The sequence below is a fragment of the Empidonax traillii genome, unplaced genomic scaffold (genome assembly GCF_003031625.1).
Source record: "Empidonax traillii isolate 1590-97213 ecotype Southwest subspecies unplaced genomic scaffold, ASM303162v1 scaffold11:size2795301, whole genome shotgun sequence".
Taxonomy (NCBI): Eukaryota; Metazoa; Chordata; class Aves; order Passeriformes; family Tyrannidae; genus Empidonax; species Empidonax traillii.
In genome coordinates, this window is record NW_020955204.1 from 1,434,224 (window position 1) to 1,453,440 (window position 19,217).

Consider the following 19,217-nt stretch of genomic DNA (forward strand, 5'->3'; position numbering starts at 1 on the left):
CCTGGGCATACTGCTGGCTCATATTTAGCCAGCTGTCAAACAGTACCCCCAAGTCCTTTACTGCTGGGCAGCTCTCCAGCCACTCCTCCCCAAGTCTGTAGTGCTGCCTGGGGTTGTTGTGACCCAAGTGCGGAACCTGGCACTTTGCCTTATTGAACCTCATGCAATTGCCATTCACCCACTGATTGACACTGTCCAGGTCTCTCTGTAGAGCCTTCTTACCCTCGAGCAGATCAACACTCCCACCCAACTTAGTGTCATCTGCAAATTTACTGAGGGTGCACTTGATCCCTGCACCCAGGTCATCATTAAATATATTAAACAGGACCGGTCCCAAAACTGAGTCCTGAGGAACACCACTAGTGACCGGCTGCCAACTGGGTTTAACTCCACTCACCACAGCTCTCTGGGCCCAGCCATTCATCCAGTTTTTTACCCGTCGAAGAGTCCACTCATCCAAGCCGCAAGCAGCCAGTTTTTCTAGGAAAAGATGTATAAGAGAAATTAGAGGTTCTGGTTTGAGTGGCAAACAGGGCTATCTGTGTTGCCAGATCTTTCTTACTCCAGGTATCTCAGGACATTTAGGAGTTTTCTCAAAGCCTGAGCACCTGAAGTCCCGGGAAAGTGAGTGAACTCTCACGCCCCCTGCTCTTTTCTTAGGTGACTTCTCACAGTTGCAAGGAACTGGCTGAAAACACAGCCCCCTGGCTCCAACACAGGCAGGCAAACCTAAGAAACCATCATTTACTGGTTTCAATCCTGTTATTTTTAGATCACCCCTACTGACTGACCTCTGAATTACAGTTTTTGGTTTGGATTGTAGGTGAACATAACGCACATGGAAAAGTATTTGGGTGCTGTTCCACTGACCTGAGCTGCACCAAGAGGCAGCATATACACTGTGCTGGGGCATGAAGGGGCAGAGAACAATTTGAGCCTGGAGTACAGTCTTCTCACATAGATCTCTAAGATCAGGGAACAGTTTCTAGGTTAATACTCATTTTGTAGGTCTAATGTTTCCCTGTGTGGGGTCCCATGTCATACCACAGATGATTTAAAATTAACCTTACCTCCTACAATCACCATACCCTGCCACATCGAGGAAGTTAATAGCATCAGAAGACTTTGAACTTGTGAAATGTTTCTATGACTGCATTTATTGAGCCATATTTCCATGACAAATCAGTGAAATCTGAGAAATCTAATTTACAACACAAATTCCTTTGTTTTGTGTGTCTTTCCCAACTCAAATTCAAGTCAGAAAGTCTCTGGGTTGTGTAGTAACTAATCTAGGAGAACTGTGGGTGTAAGAGGGATGAAAAACAATTGCATGAGGTCTCCAGGGCTGGTTTACCATGACTCCAAACCCTAAATTGCTCATCCCTTCAGTGTGGTTTACGACTGCAACAGATCCTGGCAGAGCCATGTAACCAGCACTTAAATAAAGGGGAGACAGCAAGCCCTCCTGAATCAGTGGCATCTGTTCTGGGAAGGGCTGACCCAGAGACAGCCACAGCAAAAAGGTACTGAAACCCACTATCTCCTCCTAGAAACAGAATTGAAGGTCACAAAGTAAAGACCCCTGCAACCAGCACTGGTCTCTGATTAAAAATAAATCCTTTCATGCACAGTGGTTTGAGAAGGGAAAATACTGGACTGTGGTGAAATGTTGAAGAGTTGATGGCTGGAGGAACCCTGGAGTGGAAACACAAGTGGCATCAGTTCAGGTACAGCTCTATATTCCCAGCCATTGGCATCAATGTACAGGAGTCCTCCCTCCTCTTACACTTAACTTCTTTCACAGTAAAACTGATTTTTATGATGCTTTTATCTGGGATATTGTGAAAGTAACTCAGTCTTAGGAATGACAGAGATGAAAGTCTGCTTGGTGTCACCAAGCTACCTCTGGAGCCAGGAAAATCATGGTCCTCTGTAAGCAGTTGATGCTTTGCCCCAGTATGAGAATTAGCATCATTATTTCCAAGTAATGGGGGCTGCCACTGTCTCTGCCAGAATGATAAACAAAACAAAGCACTGTGGTGTGGTCCTCCTAGCCCCTGTACTGTACTCTCAAGGCTAGCAGACAGCAGAGATATTCGGGCACTTACCAAGCTCACTTCTTCCTTTAAAATGCACTAGAGGAAATACTGGTAAAATACATTCTGTGAATGGCCTTCATAACTTACTGCTGTCACTTTTAACTGGGAAGGAACTGCAAACAAAGGAACTGATGTTTATAGGGGTGAAAACACCCTCTGTTATTCCACGCAAAGGAAGGGCATGACTTACAGTCCCATGAACCCTTTGAAGAAGACAGGTTTTCATAAAGTAATTGAAGCAGGGGTTTGAAAATGGAGAACTGTTAAAAAACATCAGCACCCTGAACTCCAGATCAAACCAGAAATGTTCCTCATGAGCAGGTTAACATATAAATATATGTCAAATCTTATCTATATTTCTGCGGAAGACCATTACATTTCCAGGAAGTACCCAGTGCCTGCCTGGCACAGACCAAGGGAGATGAATGCTACCCAAACAGCAGCTCTAATGATCCCATCACAGAGTATCCTGCAGTATCCTACACAAATATTAGTCCTGGTGCCAGAAAGTAGTTTTTGCCTGGTCTTTTGCTGCCTGGTCAATCCCATGTAAGCCACTCTTCCCTCACTGCAGGCTGCCATCCTCTCCTTCTTCACCAGATACCCAGTGGATTATTTTTGTCTCAGATCACACAGTCCCAATGGTACAATTACATGCTGACCTCAGAGACTTGCTTTTAAAATTACCCTTCTTTAGTAAACCCTCTGTCTAGTGGGTTGGGTGGTTTTCTTATTTTTTATTTTTATATCTAAATGGTTAAATAGTGGGTGTGGTTGGGGAAAGAGGAGAAGAAGAAAGAGAAAGCAGCAGACAGAGCACACAGTAGGGGAGACAGTTGTGAAGGTCACAAGTGTGCGCAGGAGAGGGAAGGCCATGTGCTCTGCAGAGGAGACACTTGGCTTCCTCTCTTTCCTCAGCAGCATCTTCTTGTGGAAGATCAGTTCTCATTATCAACAAATGTCATTTCACCACAGAGACAGTGGCAGTACCTCTTCCTCGTAGCTACACCTAGGGACTCATTCTTGCAGCCACTATCTAAACCCAGAGACCCAACAAACCAGCATCCTTCAAACCTGGTGTGAAACTTGGGATTTTCCTGTAAAACGCTCACTGATGCTGAATGTTTTCTACACGGAAGAGAACGGCAGAGCAACTCAGAAGGGCTCTGAAGGGCCTAAATGTGAACAGACCTAGAACATAGATAGGCAATCACAACTGTAGAGACGTGTTCACAGTGAAATGCATGTGGAATAGGTGTCATCTGTCCATATTGCTGCTCAGCTGACAGTTCCATCTGAAAACCTTCATACAAAGCACAGAAAAGTCTTCAGGAGAGATAAGCATCTTCTTTGACGATGAAGAGTCAGAGGAAATAGGACACCAGTCTGTCCTTGCAAGGGAAAAAAGGGAAGCAACTCACAGGCTGATAGGAGGAACTTCAAATCTACTGAAATATCTCACACCTGGGGTGTGCACACTACTTTTTCAGTTTGCTTCACGGTAGGGCTTCCCTTCCACATTCTAAATAGCTTTAAAGCCCAGCTAAATGGTTTTAAAGCTGACTGGAGCCACAGCGAATTGGCTCCTAGGGACGCAAGGAGCATTTGCTGAGATGGTTGTGAAAGCTGACCTTCTAATAGCCTGCTGACACCTGGGCAGTGGCTGCTCCTCCAGCCCCCTTGTGCTCATAATAGTCTCCTTCTCCAGGCAGGCATATCACTTCCACACTGTTCCGCATACCTTTTCTTCTGTAGCCTGTTCCTCACACTGGCTGTGTCTCAGTCCTGACAGGGGGAGCTTCTATCACGTCAAACCTCACCCACAAAACACCAGGAGCAGTACTTGCAGAGGAGGCTTGCAAATGGTGCCCCGAGCTGTAGCTTTGAGAGGAAGGCCTCTGTCACTCAAGAGAGCAAGCCTGAGACCCTGCTCTGAGGGAGTTTGATTGACAGGTCGAAACACCATGAGATGAGACACGATCTCAGCATTTTTGGTAAAGGCAGTTTTCCAGATGTTTGGGAGGGGATGGTCCTCTTCCCTTTGTTCTTCCTGCAGATCTCCTTGGACAAAGCATCTTTCCCCCTCCTCCACTTACTACACCTTTATGTTGGGGCTGTTGCACAGCTGGCCTCACACGTGCCTGTAATGGTTGCATTTTACAGTGGGTGAACTGATTCTTGGTTTGATAAGGGGGTGTTTTTGTCAATTTTGTGAAATGTTTTGAGGCCTGTGAAACTGAAATGGACCTGATACCTGCTGGAAGAGATGACAGGCCAGTTAGCACAGCTATGGCTGGGGCAGCAAGCAGTATCAGAGCTCCAGTTAAGTGATACCTATAAATGCTGTCAAGGGACACAGTGATGATGAACAGACATCTGAGTACTCACCACTTGTCTCATTTGGGTTAAAAAAGCTAAATCCACCTACCAACATTTGAATAGGGTTTGTTTCCCTGGTATCAGTCAGTAAGACATCAGTTAAAGTTATTCACCTGTATAATAAAAAAATTCAAATTCTAAACTCTGCTATTTCAATGAGCTCTGCTAAATTTGCTCCCTTTTATAGTCCTGGGGTCAATCAATTAAAAACTGCCTAGGGAGAGGCTTAATTACGCTCAGATAACACAAAAGAGGTTTCCCCCCCTTGCCCTGCCTCTATACACATCCTCTGTTACACATCTGGATAAAAGCTTCACTGCAAAGCCTGGAGAGAGCAATTGCTGCAAGCAGAGTCTCTGAGAGCACATCTGAGCTCCCAAAAAGCATTGCAAACTCTTGCATCATGCAGAGGCAGGAGAAACCAGAACAGCTAGGAAGTGAGAAGATCCACTCTGGCAAGCTGCTGCCACAGGGATAGGGTGTCACTGGGAACAACAAAAGGTGTTTTTACTGAGGAAACGTGGTGCCACGAGTTATTAGTCTTCTAGCAGAGGCAGGAATTCTAGAGCTGCTCTGATGGTGCTGCTCTTGCAGCAGAAGCGAGCCAGCCATTCAGGACTAGTCTGACAAATCTGGCTCCAGCTGCTTGGCTTTATTAACGACAGAAGCCCTGGAGGGGTGGGATCCAGAGGCATCACAGCAATTTTTTTTCCCCTTTCCTAAGTACAAAAGACAGAAGTGGAATGTAGCTGAGGAATGCTTCACCCTTGAAAGGGATGTAATAAATCTCCTTGGATGTGATATTTGGTTTATTTTGTGGGAGTCATTCAAAAGGAAAATGCAGATTGTGGAGCTTAGTGCTCAGCCTATGCTGGCAAAGGATCCCCGACAAAGAATGTCCATTGGCAGGGAATTTCCTGACTTTGCAAGTGAGCAAACGCCTCTTCCTCGGTTACTCTAAAAGCTGTTTTGTTATTATATAAAAGATTCTATAAAGCAGATGGCGATCGTTTCTTCTCCAGGTCCACCAGGAAAAGGACAAGTAATAATCAGCCCGATTAGCAGGAGGAAGGATTTGGGCTGTGCTCAAGAAAGTGCTTTTTTCCCAGGAAGGTCTCCTGGGCCGCAGGGGGCTGCTGGGGAGGCTGTGGTATTCCAATAGTTAGAAGCATTTCACGCCCACGCCAGGCACTGCTCCGAGGAGACTCCACCTTGGAGAGGGGGGATGGCTTCAGAGACTTCCTGAAGTCGCTGCCAACCCTCTGGTGATTATTACTATATGATTATTATTTTATATCAGGAGTTGCCACTTTTGGGATGCGGGCTTCAGGAGGTTTCTGCCTGTGCTGAATGTTACTGGACCTAAGGACATGATAGCAGGCAGAGGTCAGGGAAGAAGAAAACAGAAGGGAACTGATGTGCAGACAGATTGGATCTACTACAGCAGCATGGCAAAGAAAAAGCCCAAAAGTGCCTGTGGATCTGCCACAGAGCAAGATGAAGCCAGGCTCACTGATAGAGGAGGGCAAGGAAGAGGGAAGCGATTACTCCTGAGGTCTCAGGTCTACCAGAGAACTCCCTAGGGAGGTCATGACAGAGGCCAGTCAGATGGCAGTAAGCCATCTGGGAACCCTAAACCAGGTTTAAAGGGGACCTGGTGGAAGAGGAGCAGACTGCACGGAGCCAACCAGAGCTGTCTGCAGCAGTTCCACCCTTAAGGGACTCACCACAGTGGAGAGTAGAGAGGACAATCAGCCATTTGGGGTATACAACCTGTTTTTAAGTGGCAGAGACTTAGTTATTGCCAGTGGCGGTAAACCTTCAGCTGTAAAAAGCCCAAAGCCCTTCCAACTGCCTGCTTGGACAGGAATGGGGTAGTCAGAGCAGGCAGATCTGCCATTAGAGCTCCAGGACACCTGGGGACAGATGGAAGCATGGTCCATTTGCACACTCAGTGACCCTTGCTGTGAACCCCAGAAACTGCCCAGGCTACGAGTGGTGGCATCGCTGATGGAGACCACAGTTCAGAGGGGTCAGCAACACCAAGCTATTGTTTTGTTGCTGTGTTCATTCTCCAGAAACTTCACTCCATCAGGTTACTGCAGATTCCCCTTTCTCGTCTGCTTGTGAAAAAAGATTAAAAAGGATACCTTTAACAAGGAGGTGACTGCTAAGATTTTGATTTCCTAGAAGAGAACATGTGTTTGCAGTGCTCAGTGGAGGGCCTAAAGCCTCCACAATAGATTTTAAGAGCCCTTCAGATCGTTGCCCACCATTGTCACCTGCTGGAAATTACATGTTTTCAGTGTTTCCTTTCTTGTCAGGAAACACAAATATCTTCTGTGCTGCACCCTGTGTTTTCACGTGGAGAGGAGGTGCCCGTGTGAAGCAAATGACCTTATCAAGAAATTAGCACTCTTGGGTTATTACCAGGGCTGGACTGAGCACTTTGCTAGTGTTATCATTGCTATTGATTTTACATTTATAGAGAGCTGCAAATTTACACAGTGCTTAATAAACGCAAAGTTTCCTGGACTGCAACTAGTATAAGAGAACTGGGAGGCCTTTAAAAAAAAACAACCCACAATTTCTTTATAAACAATTACATGGTATTTCTATGTTATTTTTTCCACAACAGTGATAGGATGAAGATTAGGGGAGCTGCTGCCACACTCCTGTATGGCCACACACATCAGGACATTGCAAGAGCAAACAGATCTAACATCCTCCAAGACAGAATGGCAATTTTATACCACTTATCCCACTTACATCATCCTAAGTTCTGGGCAGAGAGTTCCAATATGTGCCAGGTAAAAGTGAACCAGCAGAAGACTTTGGGTTCTAATCCTGCTGTGCCACTTAAAATTTCACCCACATTTTCCAAACATGCAGCATTTTCCTCCTGTAAAAATGGGGTCCAAAAGTCTTGGACTGGGATACAACATGTGACATTGCTGGACTGAGGTATCTGTGAGCAGGAAAGTGATAGTTGACTTAATTCCCTCAGGCACAGCACCACTATCACCTCAAGTATTTTGACTGTGGACAAATTATCTGTTCATCAGCTTAAAAATTAAACCCTTTGTCTTGTAGGGGTTTAAAGAATATGTTTTTTCTAGAGAGGCCTCTGAGAGCAGAATTAACATCCCCTGCACCATACATCCAAAAGCATCACTTTGTGGGACACTTCATGGCAGAGAGACTCAAAAGAAGGAAAAGGATCAGCAAACAACGATGGGGACAGGGAGGTTGGAAGTTGCAAGGGAAAAGTGGAAGTCATGAGGCCTTAACAAACGGGAAAGGAGCACATGCTGATACCAAATAATCCCTGATGAATTAAATAGGCACTTGAACAATTCTTGGTGAAAGCACTGGGTTAGGCTCCAGGAGATGAGTCATTGCATATTGGTGATCAAAGGGGACTAGAGACAGCAGTGAGGTTAAGCCCAGTGTTTGGGAAGTGATCAGGTAAGTATAAACAAATGCCTGAAGGTGATTTTTAAGGCAAAAAAAAAAAAAAACAAAAAAAAAACAACAAAAGAACAAAAAAGGCTTTAAATGCAGAGGTGACGTGGTACAGCAGAAACTCTGGCAGAAAACCCTGTGAGATACATGCCGCTTGGAGGTGGACATACCCACCGGGAGTTAGGGTCCTCTGCTGCAAATTCTGTCTTCAGTTCCTCATAAGGAGTTAAAGTTCTGCCACTCTTCACTCGCTGCTTTTGCAGCAGAGCCCTGGCTGTGAATCAGCCTTACCGCTCACGCAGTTTACCTTGGCAGGCTGTGAATGTCCTACTGCGGGCTACAGGGTGTGGACAAGTGTGCCCAGGCCCTCTCTGCACAGCTTCTCCATATCCTCTGGAGGCTGGCATGGATGAATGGTTCAGCCTCGGAAAATATTATCATCTCCCGGAGAATGCTGTTTCTGAGCTGCACCCCAAGGAAATCAGGCTGCACTTGGGGAAAACTTAAAAAGAGGCGAGAAGCAGAGAACTCAGCTTTTGAGAAGTTCACCTGAGAACATTCCCTTACATCTTAGCCTTGATGCTGTGCTTTCAGCCCAATACCCGCCTATGTACTATACACAATGTGGCCTGACATATTTTTGGGCTGCTGGGCACGCGTGGATGTAGCATATTTATTTGTCTGCCTCTTCAACCAGACTATCCAAAAATATCTGATCAGGCATTAACGGATTGAGACTCCAAGGCCCCACAGAAGAATGCCTCCACCATGTACTGCTTCTAGTGAGAAGGACCCTGAAGCAGGTTTGAAGGCCCTGGACCTTAGTCCAGGCACATCCAAGAGCAGCCCAACCACCCCTCCAGGTATCTTCCTGAACCACTCAGGTAGAAACCCAAAGGTAGTCTGTCCAGTTCTATGCCATGATCCCACAGGGAATTGCATATTGTTCTAAATATCAATTTTTCCTCAGTATGCTACTCCATATCTTACCAAAACAATCATGAGGCCTATGCCACGGGGGTTCTGCTGTGCACAGTGTAACTGCAGAATTCTTGCCAGTGCTCTCCATGGAACATTTCAACTTCACTTTAACCCATCCTTGCTCCATCTGTACATCTCAATGCATCTGCCAGGCACAGATAACATGATTCAATTTGGAGTTTTTCCACATGGGCCAATAGATACCAGAGTCTGTATACGAGCACATACAAGTTATTTTCAGCTCATCTCTGACATCCAATTCCACGCACCAGGCTTCCAGAGATATATAAATCATGGAGGTGTCTAAAATAACAGGCCCCGAGGAAACATCTGTCACCTCCACAAGCTTCTGAGGGAGGAGGATGAAGCATTCAACTCCACAATTCACTGAATTTTTTTTTTTGCTCTAAGAAAGTAGGGAGCAGCCAGTCTTTCTGGCACAGCCAGTTGGATATTCTCATTTTCTTCATGCTGCATTTGACCTGTGAGCGTTAACGCAGGCAATACAGAGATGCTCAGAAAACGGGGTGACATTTGAGCCACCTCACCTTTATCTTCAAAAGAAACAGACTGCTTCAATTCCTCTCTGTTTGTGTTTTCTTTCTCAAAAACTGACTGGTGGTTGGCCCTTTGCACCCGATCTCTGAAAACAGAACTTGCTGTGGCAGAATCTACTGATGGCTGCTCTAGTCCTGAAACCTGCCACCTCCTGAAGCGTGCGGGCCAGAGCCTTGCCTGTCCTGCGGATATTCACCTTTACATAAAAAATCAGGGAGATGTGAAGTTGTGGTTTTGCTCTCTCTCTCTCTCTCTGTCAATCCCCGTTCCGATCCATCTCCACTCAGCCCTTGCTGCTCTTTCTAGTGGAGAAGACACCAGCGGAGCGATCGAAGCAGAAGGAAGCGCTTTCCCCCCTCCCCGCCGTCCCCTCAGCGGGGCCGCCCCGCGCGCCCGCCCCGCTCTGGCTGCCGAGGCGCGGAGCGCGTTGCGGGCGGGCCGCGGCGGCGCTGCCCCCTGGCGGCGGGCGGGCGGCGCTGCCGCCACCGTGGCCGCAGCCGTGCCCGTGCCTGCCCCGCGTGCGCCGCGGGCCCCGAGCCGAGCCCTCGTGCCAGGGCCGAGGTGCTTTTGGTAGGTAAACAGGGCGGACCCCGCTGCACGGGACGTAAAAGGAGAGCCGAATGTTCGCTCTCCCTCGGTATCTCACCACCCCAAAATTATCGGTGATGTTTCGGAAAGTTTGCGCATTGTTTTTCCTGAGAAACCCGCTGTATTTTAACGTGATTTTAGTCAGGAAAAAACCCCAAACAAACAAACAACCCAAAATCCGCAACACTTGTCCCCGGCGCGGGTGCTGATGCCCAGCCGGAGCGGGGGGCGCCGGGCGGGCCCGGGCAGCGCCGGTGGCACGGACACGCCGCTCCCGACACGGCCGCCAGGGGGCGCCGCCGCCGCGGGCACGGCGGGGAGGGCGGGCCCGCGTGCGCCGCCGTGCGCGCTCCGGCGGGCAGCGAGGGGCGGGAACCGCGGGGATGCGGGGGGGAAAGGGCCGGGAAGAGCTTCCCGTGGGTTTAGAGCTCAGCTGGAGCTCCGCCCGGTGGAGCTGCAGGGCCGGTGTCAGGCCTGCCCATCCCTCATCCCGAGCTGGCCATTCCAGCAGACAAGATTTGCCTCCCCTCCGTTCCAAAGCACAGGCATGGGAAGGAGGTCCTCAAATAACTGGTCAGGCTTAAAGGCCACCTCTTCAGCTCAAAACGTTTCACTAAACCATCCAAGAGACATGTTTTCTTTAGGGTATGTAGGACAGAGGCGATGCTAAAGATGCCTCTCCTAGCAAGAGGTCATTGCATAGGGGTTCTTGTGCATCTTTGCATCACTGCACTGATGGACGAGCACCAGCCTCATCTGAATGCCAAAACAGGTCCACAATGTAAACACGGAGGAAGATTTTGAAGGAAGAAATGCCTGAGATGTCCAAACTGGGTGTTTCCTACTGAATAAAGCTGATTCTATAACTCCGATGTAACAGCGGTTCAAATGGTTTTCATTGGCAGCTTGGCTATTAACTGGTATGTTGTGATCAGCATGATGTTTCACACCAACTGCAAACTTGCTGAAAAGCTGGGGAAAAACCTGACACTGAACCCCCAGTAGCCAAACCTATACTGGTAGGAGTTGCTAGCTGGCAGCTGCCTCCAGTCTGTCTCCACTGTCCTGGCAGCAAGGTGACCATGCAGTGAGAAGTGCTCCTGCTCACTGTGCGTCAGTATGTTGATGGTGTCATGTCATCTGTTCCCTGCAGGAGCCTGGGGTTGCAGTTCAGAAGGGTGGGATAAGCCAGGAATTAATTCTTTCCACTTTTGCAGCCTTCTGACTTATGTTCTGAATTGCATCAAATGTCTATCTTTTGCTAAACCACCCCATATTTAAAGCAAAATTCAAATAAAGCTAGAAAACAAAAGTGCAGTTAACCAGTTTAGCTCCTTGCCCTTGGAAAAACTAGAGTTTATGAAGGATTCATAGTGCTTGGCTGAAAGGGAAACCCCATATTCAAGAAGTGATCCAAGTTGCGACGTGTAGTAGATAATTAGAAGAACACGGGGAGTTTCACAGACATTAGTGTTCTCAGTGACAGCAGACTGAACTGGCAAATATACATTTGACAAAATGGTGTAAACGGTAGCAGATCACCTTAGTCAGACGGATAGAAGAAGGAGCTGCATAAGGGCATCCTTACAGATTCTTTACACGTGCGAGAGCTGATCGCCAGTGCCATTGCTGTGTCAGTGTCTTTAATGTTTTATCTTTGATGTTGGCTCAGCACACTCTAGGACCTACGGTTTCTGCATAGAAGCAACTCTTTAAGCTGCCTTGGGTTGCCAGGCTGTCTCCAGGTCATGCAGAGGAAGAAACATCCACAGAAACAGGAGGAGAAATCAGTGGAGGATCTATAAAGGTATGCTAACTTCTGAAAGATCTCCTAGAAATGTGCCGGTGAAGCTGAGCACACAGAGTTTGTGTATTGCATTTGGTAAGAAGCTACACAGAAAATTGTCTGTATATATGCTCAGACATATAAAAGATTATAAAAGGCATATCAGGGCTGAGCTGTCTGCTCCACAGAGAGCACGGGCAGAGCTTTCCTAGCCACAAGGCACTGCAGGGACTGCAGCGAAGTGTAGCAAGTGGAGCATCAGACACGGGACACTTCAGTCTGAAGTCCAAATCATGGACACATGAGCTGACAATATGGAAAGAAAGAACCAGGAAGCTACTCAGGAGCAGTTTGTCCTGGAACAGCTCACCAAACATCCTATCCCTTTTAACAGATATTCCACAGGCAGTTTCTCAGCTGTAGTGCACCCTTTTTTAAAGAGGGAAATACCTGGACGATCGACCGGTTCTTCAAGAGTTGGAAACTGAGTTCATTATACTGAACAAAGACATAGATTCCACTGAGCTTCTAGGGACTGCAGATTTTGATTTGGCTAAAAATTAGTCAGAACCAGAGTTTGGAGGAATTTAACCCTAGAAGATTATTTAGTTTAGTTTTTTTTCTGCCTACAACAGTATCTGATCACTGTTTGTGATACTGTCATCTACGTTAATAAGCAAATTCCCTCAAACAGCAGTCAGCCCTAGTATATCCCTCTTCCTTTTCCATCTCCTTGGCCACATATTGCTTGCTGTGCTAAGTGCTAAATGGCTCTTGGAAAGTGCTAAGAGGGTGTCGAAAAAGGGCTTAGCCTAGTTTCACCAACAACTGCCTGTACAGAGAAATAGTCCCATCAATAGGTGGTGCCAGAAGGCCCAGAAGAAGTCTGATTGAAGACCCTTGTTTTGTCAAGGCTTGAGAACTGAACTTCACAATTGCCTTCTTAAGATAATTTAAATGAGACCATTTCATCTTGTGAAGTGAAGGTTTTTTTGACCCTTACTGAAAAGAAACCACTGGATGCTTTGTCAGAAATATTTGACAAGATCAATGTGTTCCTGCTAACCAGGTCAAGTTCATCTGCTTTGCCTGCTCCACCAGAAACCTCCTCTGCTATCAGACCTGGCACTTGATAATTCTCAGAAGTGAAGAGCAGTTCCTGGAAGTCGATGGGAACAGAGCCCCAGGCCCACTGGGCCTGTTGTGAACTTGGCTTCTGAAGCCCCAGGCAAAGTCAGGAAGAATCCCAAAGTGTTCATACTACACAGAGGCACTGACTTGCCAATGCTAATTCAAACATCATTGTCTGACCATGGGCAGGGACAAAAATGGACTGATGTTTTTTATCTTCTCCAACAAATGGCGGCATACTGGGGCCACCAACAAGCATTGACCAGTGCCTGCAAGTAGAGGAGAAGACCCACCATACAAGAAGCCACTTGAATGAACTTTTCAAGAAAGGGAAGTGTGTGTGGTCTTTCGAGTGAAGCAGTTTCCTGGGTGAAACCAGCGCAGTCTGTGGTTGCAGCATGTTTATCTTCCTAAGTGTTGGAAGGCGTGGGTCTTGCCCTGTGTGCACATGAACTGGTATCACAAGACACCTCTTCGCGCCATTAGTCACTGTCACTTGGGGGATCTCTGTGACACTGGGCTGTGGCACATGGGTTTACTCCAGTGAGTGCTAGTATAGACTGGCTTCCAGCCCAAGCAAGCAAACACTCTGTGACTAATGGGTAAAGTTACTTATTTTAAATCTAACCCAAAAGGTTTTTAAAAAAACCCAAACCTTCCTTAGTTAGTGATTATTTTGTTTATTTTATGTGATGCTTCAGATACTATGAATTTCTGTATAAAATAGATGCAGCATCATGAACATTGAGGGTTGCCTTGATAATGGTTTTAATTTTGTAATTAAATTTTGCAATTACTGCAGGTTAGATGCTTGCTAATACATTTAAATCAGTCCAATGAATTGTTTTTTTATACTGACAACACATTTTGAAAGCACATGCTTCCCTTAAGAAGCATAGCATCTGTAACTGTTTCACTGAGCTATTTGGGTTTGGAAATGTGTTTATTATGAAAAATGCCACAGAGCCCGTTATATCCCATGTAGTGTTTGCCATGTAAGCTATTTATAAGGCAAGCTATTTATAAGGAAAGTCATTCATAAGGAAAGTTAGTTAAAGTTATTTATAAGGAAAAACTAGGCTCCTCTCATTTTATAGTTGGAGATGTTGTGGCATAGGGACAGGTGAAAAGTTTCCCTAGTGTCATGCAGCAAGTCCAATTAGTCCCAGCTCCTGCTACCTGCCTACTCAGCCATGGTGCTTTTTGTTCCTTTTCCTCCACTCCACAGCAAACAGGATAGTTCAGTTTTCTTGCATTCTTCAAGCTATGGTCTGCTGCAGGGGACACAGCTTCACAAGTAATGATGGATCTCCATAGAGCTTCCCAACTTTTATGAGAATCCTATGTTTCTTGATTGATTTTCAAGACCAACGTACATCTGCTATTCCCATTTCTTCCAAAATAAAGGGGATATTACTCACTAGATTTGGCCAGTGGAGGTTAGCAAATTTCGCCACTCATATTTGCCACTCACCATTGGCTAGTTTTTCCTTCTCCCATTTGAGAAACAGCGTGAAAAACTCAGTGGGTTCTAGAATTTTTCTGCATTTTTGGTTGTTTTGTTTCCTCAATGGAATTCAAAGCTCTGGCATTCAAAGAAAGTACAACCAGGTCTAGGGAGAATTGAAAACGTGGACTAAAATGTTGTCATTTTTTCTCCACTAAAATCACAACAGAGACTAGTAGCTACCGAAACAAAAAATGTCCACGTGAATCTAGGCAGACAAGCAGAGACTACCTGCAATGACAAGGCACTTTATATTGCCTTCTGGAAGCCTCCCAGGATCTTCTCACCAGGATGTTCAGAAAGAGCTCAACAGAAAAAGCTGGGGGGGGGACATAATTCATGGCCTTTTACCATCAGCTGCCACAAGGTTTCTCTATAACTTGGTGGGTAGGAGGAAGCTGCTCTGCTTTTACTGTCAAATTAAATATTGACATCTGAGGGGTTTACAGCAAAATAAGTAATTTTGTCTTCATTTCTGGAGTGGCACAGTTCAGCTGTGGCCACCCTGACCAGGTTCCTTGAGCTTATTTCTGCGCCCTTGTTTCTGCTTGTTGCTGCCCACTGTCAGGCCTGATCATGCCTGCGGCATCCCTGGATGAAGTTGGTCACAGTATGGTGAAGGACACAGTGAAGGCCCCTGCGCATGGCCACCTCGTAGCTCTACAAATTCATGCCCTTGTGCCTAAATGGCAGGGGTTTCATATCTTCCCAGGCTTCGGTTTTGAAGCAGAAACCTCTTCTTGTTCCAATCCAGCAGTCAGTGAGAACATTTTTCTTTACGAGCCAACGGTTACTGTATTGTTCCCTAGTCTTTCCCTTCTTAAATAAACTTAATCTTTCAAAGTCTCTTCTCAGGTTTGCTGCTCAGCTGTGAAACCTTCCAGTTGTGCCATTCTCCAGGCCAGGAAAAGCAAACCAGTCACCTGCTGCATTGTGCACCTAGCATCCTGCATTAGCTCAGCCTTTTTTTTGGAACAGCATCATACTGTTGACTCCTGTTCAGTTCCTGGCTGACACCTTGAGATGCTTTTCTGCAGTACTGCCGCCTAGCCACTTATTCACCATTTTCTCTTTGTGCTTTTGATTTCTTCCTCTTAAAAGTAGCACTTTGCACTTTTCTTTACTGAGTCGTTGATTTTCTCCAATTTAGCAAGATCATTTTGAATTCTCAGTCCATCCGCCGAACTGTTTGCATCCTCTCCCAGCTAGATGATGTCTGCAGATTTTATGAGTACTCTTTATTCCCTCGTCACAGGTTGTTAATGAAAATACTGCATGAAATGGATTCCACACAGATGTTGGAAGGGCCCTGTTTGAAAATTCCTCTAAGTCTGGCAGAGAACAGTTGATAACTGGGTTTTAAAGCTATTTTTTTAACCAGCCATGCGCCTACTGTATGAGAATTTCATGTAAACTCTATTTTCTTTGTTTGCTTAGGAAAATGTCTGGTGCAATGATGTCAAATCATTCCAGAATCAAGATGAATGACAACTGTTACTCCCTCCTTACCTGCAAAGAAGGGTGTATAGAGCCCACACTGAGAAAGGTATTTTTTGTACAGGCTTGAACTGCTTTATCAGTTGCCAGTCCTCAGTTCAATCAGTGCAATTTTGTGTGTAGCCACAGCCCAAGTAATTGTCTCCAGAATCCCCATGATTAAAGCTCATTCAGAATTCCAGCAAGCTTCAATAAAACATTTTCCTCCCTTGGTACAACAATATGTAGTCAAAGATCAGGGATTTTTTTATAATTCCAAATTCAGTGAGGGAGAAGTTGGCACTAATACACATGTAGCAGTGAAAAACACCTTTGCAAACCCAGAAAGATGTAGGTAGATTCTTGAAGACATTTTCTTGAATGTGTAAATTCCACATTCAAGAAAGCAAGCTGATGTGTGTTAATAGTTGTGTATTCCATCAGTCTAAAGATTTTAATTTATGTACTGTTCCGTGCTGCTATGAAGTTCCTGATGCAATCAGTATCATTGCAAGAAAGTAAAGCTGTTCTTACAGACGAGTCACAAATACTCATTAGCCATCAGATGTTACACTAGACAGGCATTTGCTATATCTTCATTATATTATGCACTTCTGTGCTGTTTATTGGTCACCTCTGTGCTTAATGGTCTCCATCACCCCAGTATGTAAGCAACTTAATCCCATGTGCATTTGTGGTAAATTGTGGCCTACCTCTCAGAGACCAGAGGTCCCTTTTTTTAAGGGAAACTAGTACTTTATCTGAAGGAATGAATTATTATAATTCTGTAATATTGGAAGTGACTAAACCACTGTTGTAAATGGGATAAAAGGAAACGGCGCGTATTTTGAGAACAAACAGTAATCATTGACACAGTAATTTGCATCCCTGGATGTTCTAATAATGACTAAATATCACTTCCTCTTGTTTGCATAAGGAATAGGAGGCAGTGAAATACAGTGATTTGGCTAGTGCACCACCAGCAAGCCACTGGAAAAGAGAAGATCTGGATATAGATAATTTTTCTTGTTTTCTGCTACATGTTTGAAATACTGCATTACAACAAGTGTGAGCCCTCCCAGTGCTAAAGACTCTGTAAGGGCTTCTCTAGTTCATGCCAGCAATAGCCAGCAAGAGTTGGTGGAGACTGTGGTGGATTTTAGAGAGATGGGGCACAGCGTGTTGGCTTCAGAAGAGATGATTTTGATGGGTGACTTGGAATTCCTGAGGATTTACATGTATTAAGTGCCAGCAGCTTCAATCTGTGCTGTCTTGCTGATGGAGCTAACAGATTTTTGCTGCCAAAGGAAACTTTCTGCTCTTCAGAAACTGATTGCAAAGGACCAAAGTATATTCAGTGGCCCCTCTGCTCCACAACCAAGTTATGTGGATTTAAACGGGGGGGGGGGGGGGTATTCACTATAAGTAGGTCTTAAAGGTGTATTTATACAGTGAGCAGCTCTGCACAAACATTTCTAGACAGGCAGTCCCCAAGAAGTCAGAACCACTGTATCAGAGACATGGAGTGTTTGCAAGCTGAAAAGCAAATATGTTTAATGTCTTAATTTTTAGAAGACAATTAAGCACCTGAGGTACGATTTGCTTTGTACTAAATAAAGGGAGTGCAGAATACCATCAGTAGGACTGGCGATAGCATTCTAAATTGTCTTTGAATTTCACACTGGCTGCCTACCACAGGACAAGGGTAAATAGCAGTTAATACAACCTTTACTTAGCTTCTCCTGACAAATATAAAGGGTGAGGCAGTCTCACACTGACATATAGCCAGATACAGGCAAGACAAACCTAGAAAAGGTAATGACTCTTTATCATAACTATTTATTTTCAGGTGGTTATGAGTCCAAATAAGAGAGCAAATTGGGTAGTTCTTACAGACTTCACAGACCAAGAATACGATAATCTTTATCAAGGATCTGTCTAGCACTTCTCTCCAGCTCATATAGCTAAACATGGGGATTAGACTTTACTGAATACATGAGGTAAGAGTTATTGGGAATGTGTAGGGTTCAGTTACAAGACGCAAAGGGCAGAAGAGCAGAATATCTAGCTGCTCAGAAGTTCTCAGACCAAAGAGAAGGACCAGAGCTGGAGAGGGCCAGAGTGGCCATTCTGTCTCATCTGTGGGCAAGCATCTTCACAGAAAGGGGAAGGTTGGAAGGGACCACTGGAGCTGACCTTGTCCAACCTCCCTGCTCAAGCACTATATCTACCCAAGAGCACTTTACTCAGGATTGTGTCCAGATAGCTTTTGCATATCTCCAGGAAAGGAGACTCCACAGCCTCTCTGGGGAAACTGTTCCAGTGCTCAGTCCAGTGCACAGCAAAGAAGTTGTTCCTCATGTTCAGGCTGTGTTTCAGTCTGCCCATTGCCTCTTTTCTTGTTTCTCAGCACCATCGAGGGGGGCCTGGCTCCATCCCCTGACACCTTCCCTTCAGATACTTATAGATATTGATGAGGTACCCTCTCAGTTGTCTCTTCTTGAAGCTGAACAGGCCCAACTCTCTCAGCCTGTCCTTGTAAGAGAAATGCTCCAGTCCCTTAATCATCTTTGTAACTCTCCACTGGACCCACTCCAGGAGTCTCATGTCTCCCTTGTTCTGAGGAGCCCAGAACTGGACACAGTACTCACCAGGGCTGAGCAGAGGGGTAGGATCATTCCCTTGAGCTGCTGATAATGCTCTCCCTAATGCCCCTGCAAGGATACCATTTGCCTTCTTGGCCACAAGGGCACACTGCTGGCTCATGGACAGCTTGTTGTCCACCAGGACCCCCATGTCCTTCTCTGCAGAGCTGTTTTCCAGCAGGTCAGATCATGCCATCTTTCCAGCAGATCATGTTTTGGGTTTGGTGGAAGCAAAACCCCCAATCAGTTATTTACACCCAGCCTGACACCCACTTGACAGCTTTGCAGGTGTACTGTGCCCTCCTCCTGCTCTTTGCCTTTGCCTTACAGCAAAAGCGCTGGTGGGATTGTGAATAACCCTGCTGTGCTGTGTGATTGGCACCCTTTGGGCACCACTGCAATAAAGATGAAGGAATATTTGTTTACATTTGAATAGGAGATCGGAAACTCACTGATTCTGACTCATTGCCACAGAACCAGATAACTAGGAACACCCTTATCTTTTCTACTGCATTTTCCAGCTGTTCTTTTGGTTGTTGTTCTAGTTTCTTTCTCCCCCTACCATGTCTGAGTGTTTTTGTGACTCTTAGTTCTTTTCTCTG

General features: G+C 45.7%; 1 protein-coding gene across 5 annotated transcripts in view; it reads right to left on the bottom strand.

Moving 5' to 3' along the window:
* Nucleotides 1-9,750, bottom strand: part of CREB3L1 (cAMP responsive element binding protein 3 like 1) — a 63,732-nt gene extending 53,982 nt beyond the window's left edge. For 3 of the 5 annotated variants that reach the window (XM_027887221.1, XM_027887232.1, XM_027887214.1), the window contains exons 1-2: nt 8,934-9,750; nt 398-480 (exon numbers count right to left, since the gene is read on the bottom strand). In XM_027887221.1, coding sequence (XP_027743022.1) covers nt 398-480; nt 8,934-9,051 — 201 coding nt within the window. In that variant the 5' untranslated portion in view covers nt 9,052-9,750. Of the gene's footprint in view, nt 1-397; nt 481-8,933 lie in introns of those variants that run through there. The other 2 variants (XM_027887288.1, XM_027887297.1) reach the window with 2 other exon arrangements.
* Nucleotides 9,751-19,217: the final 9,467 nt, after the last annotated feature.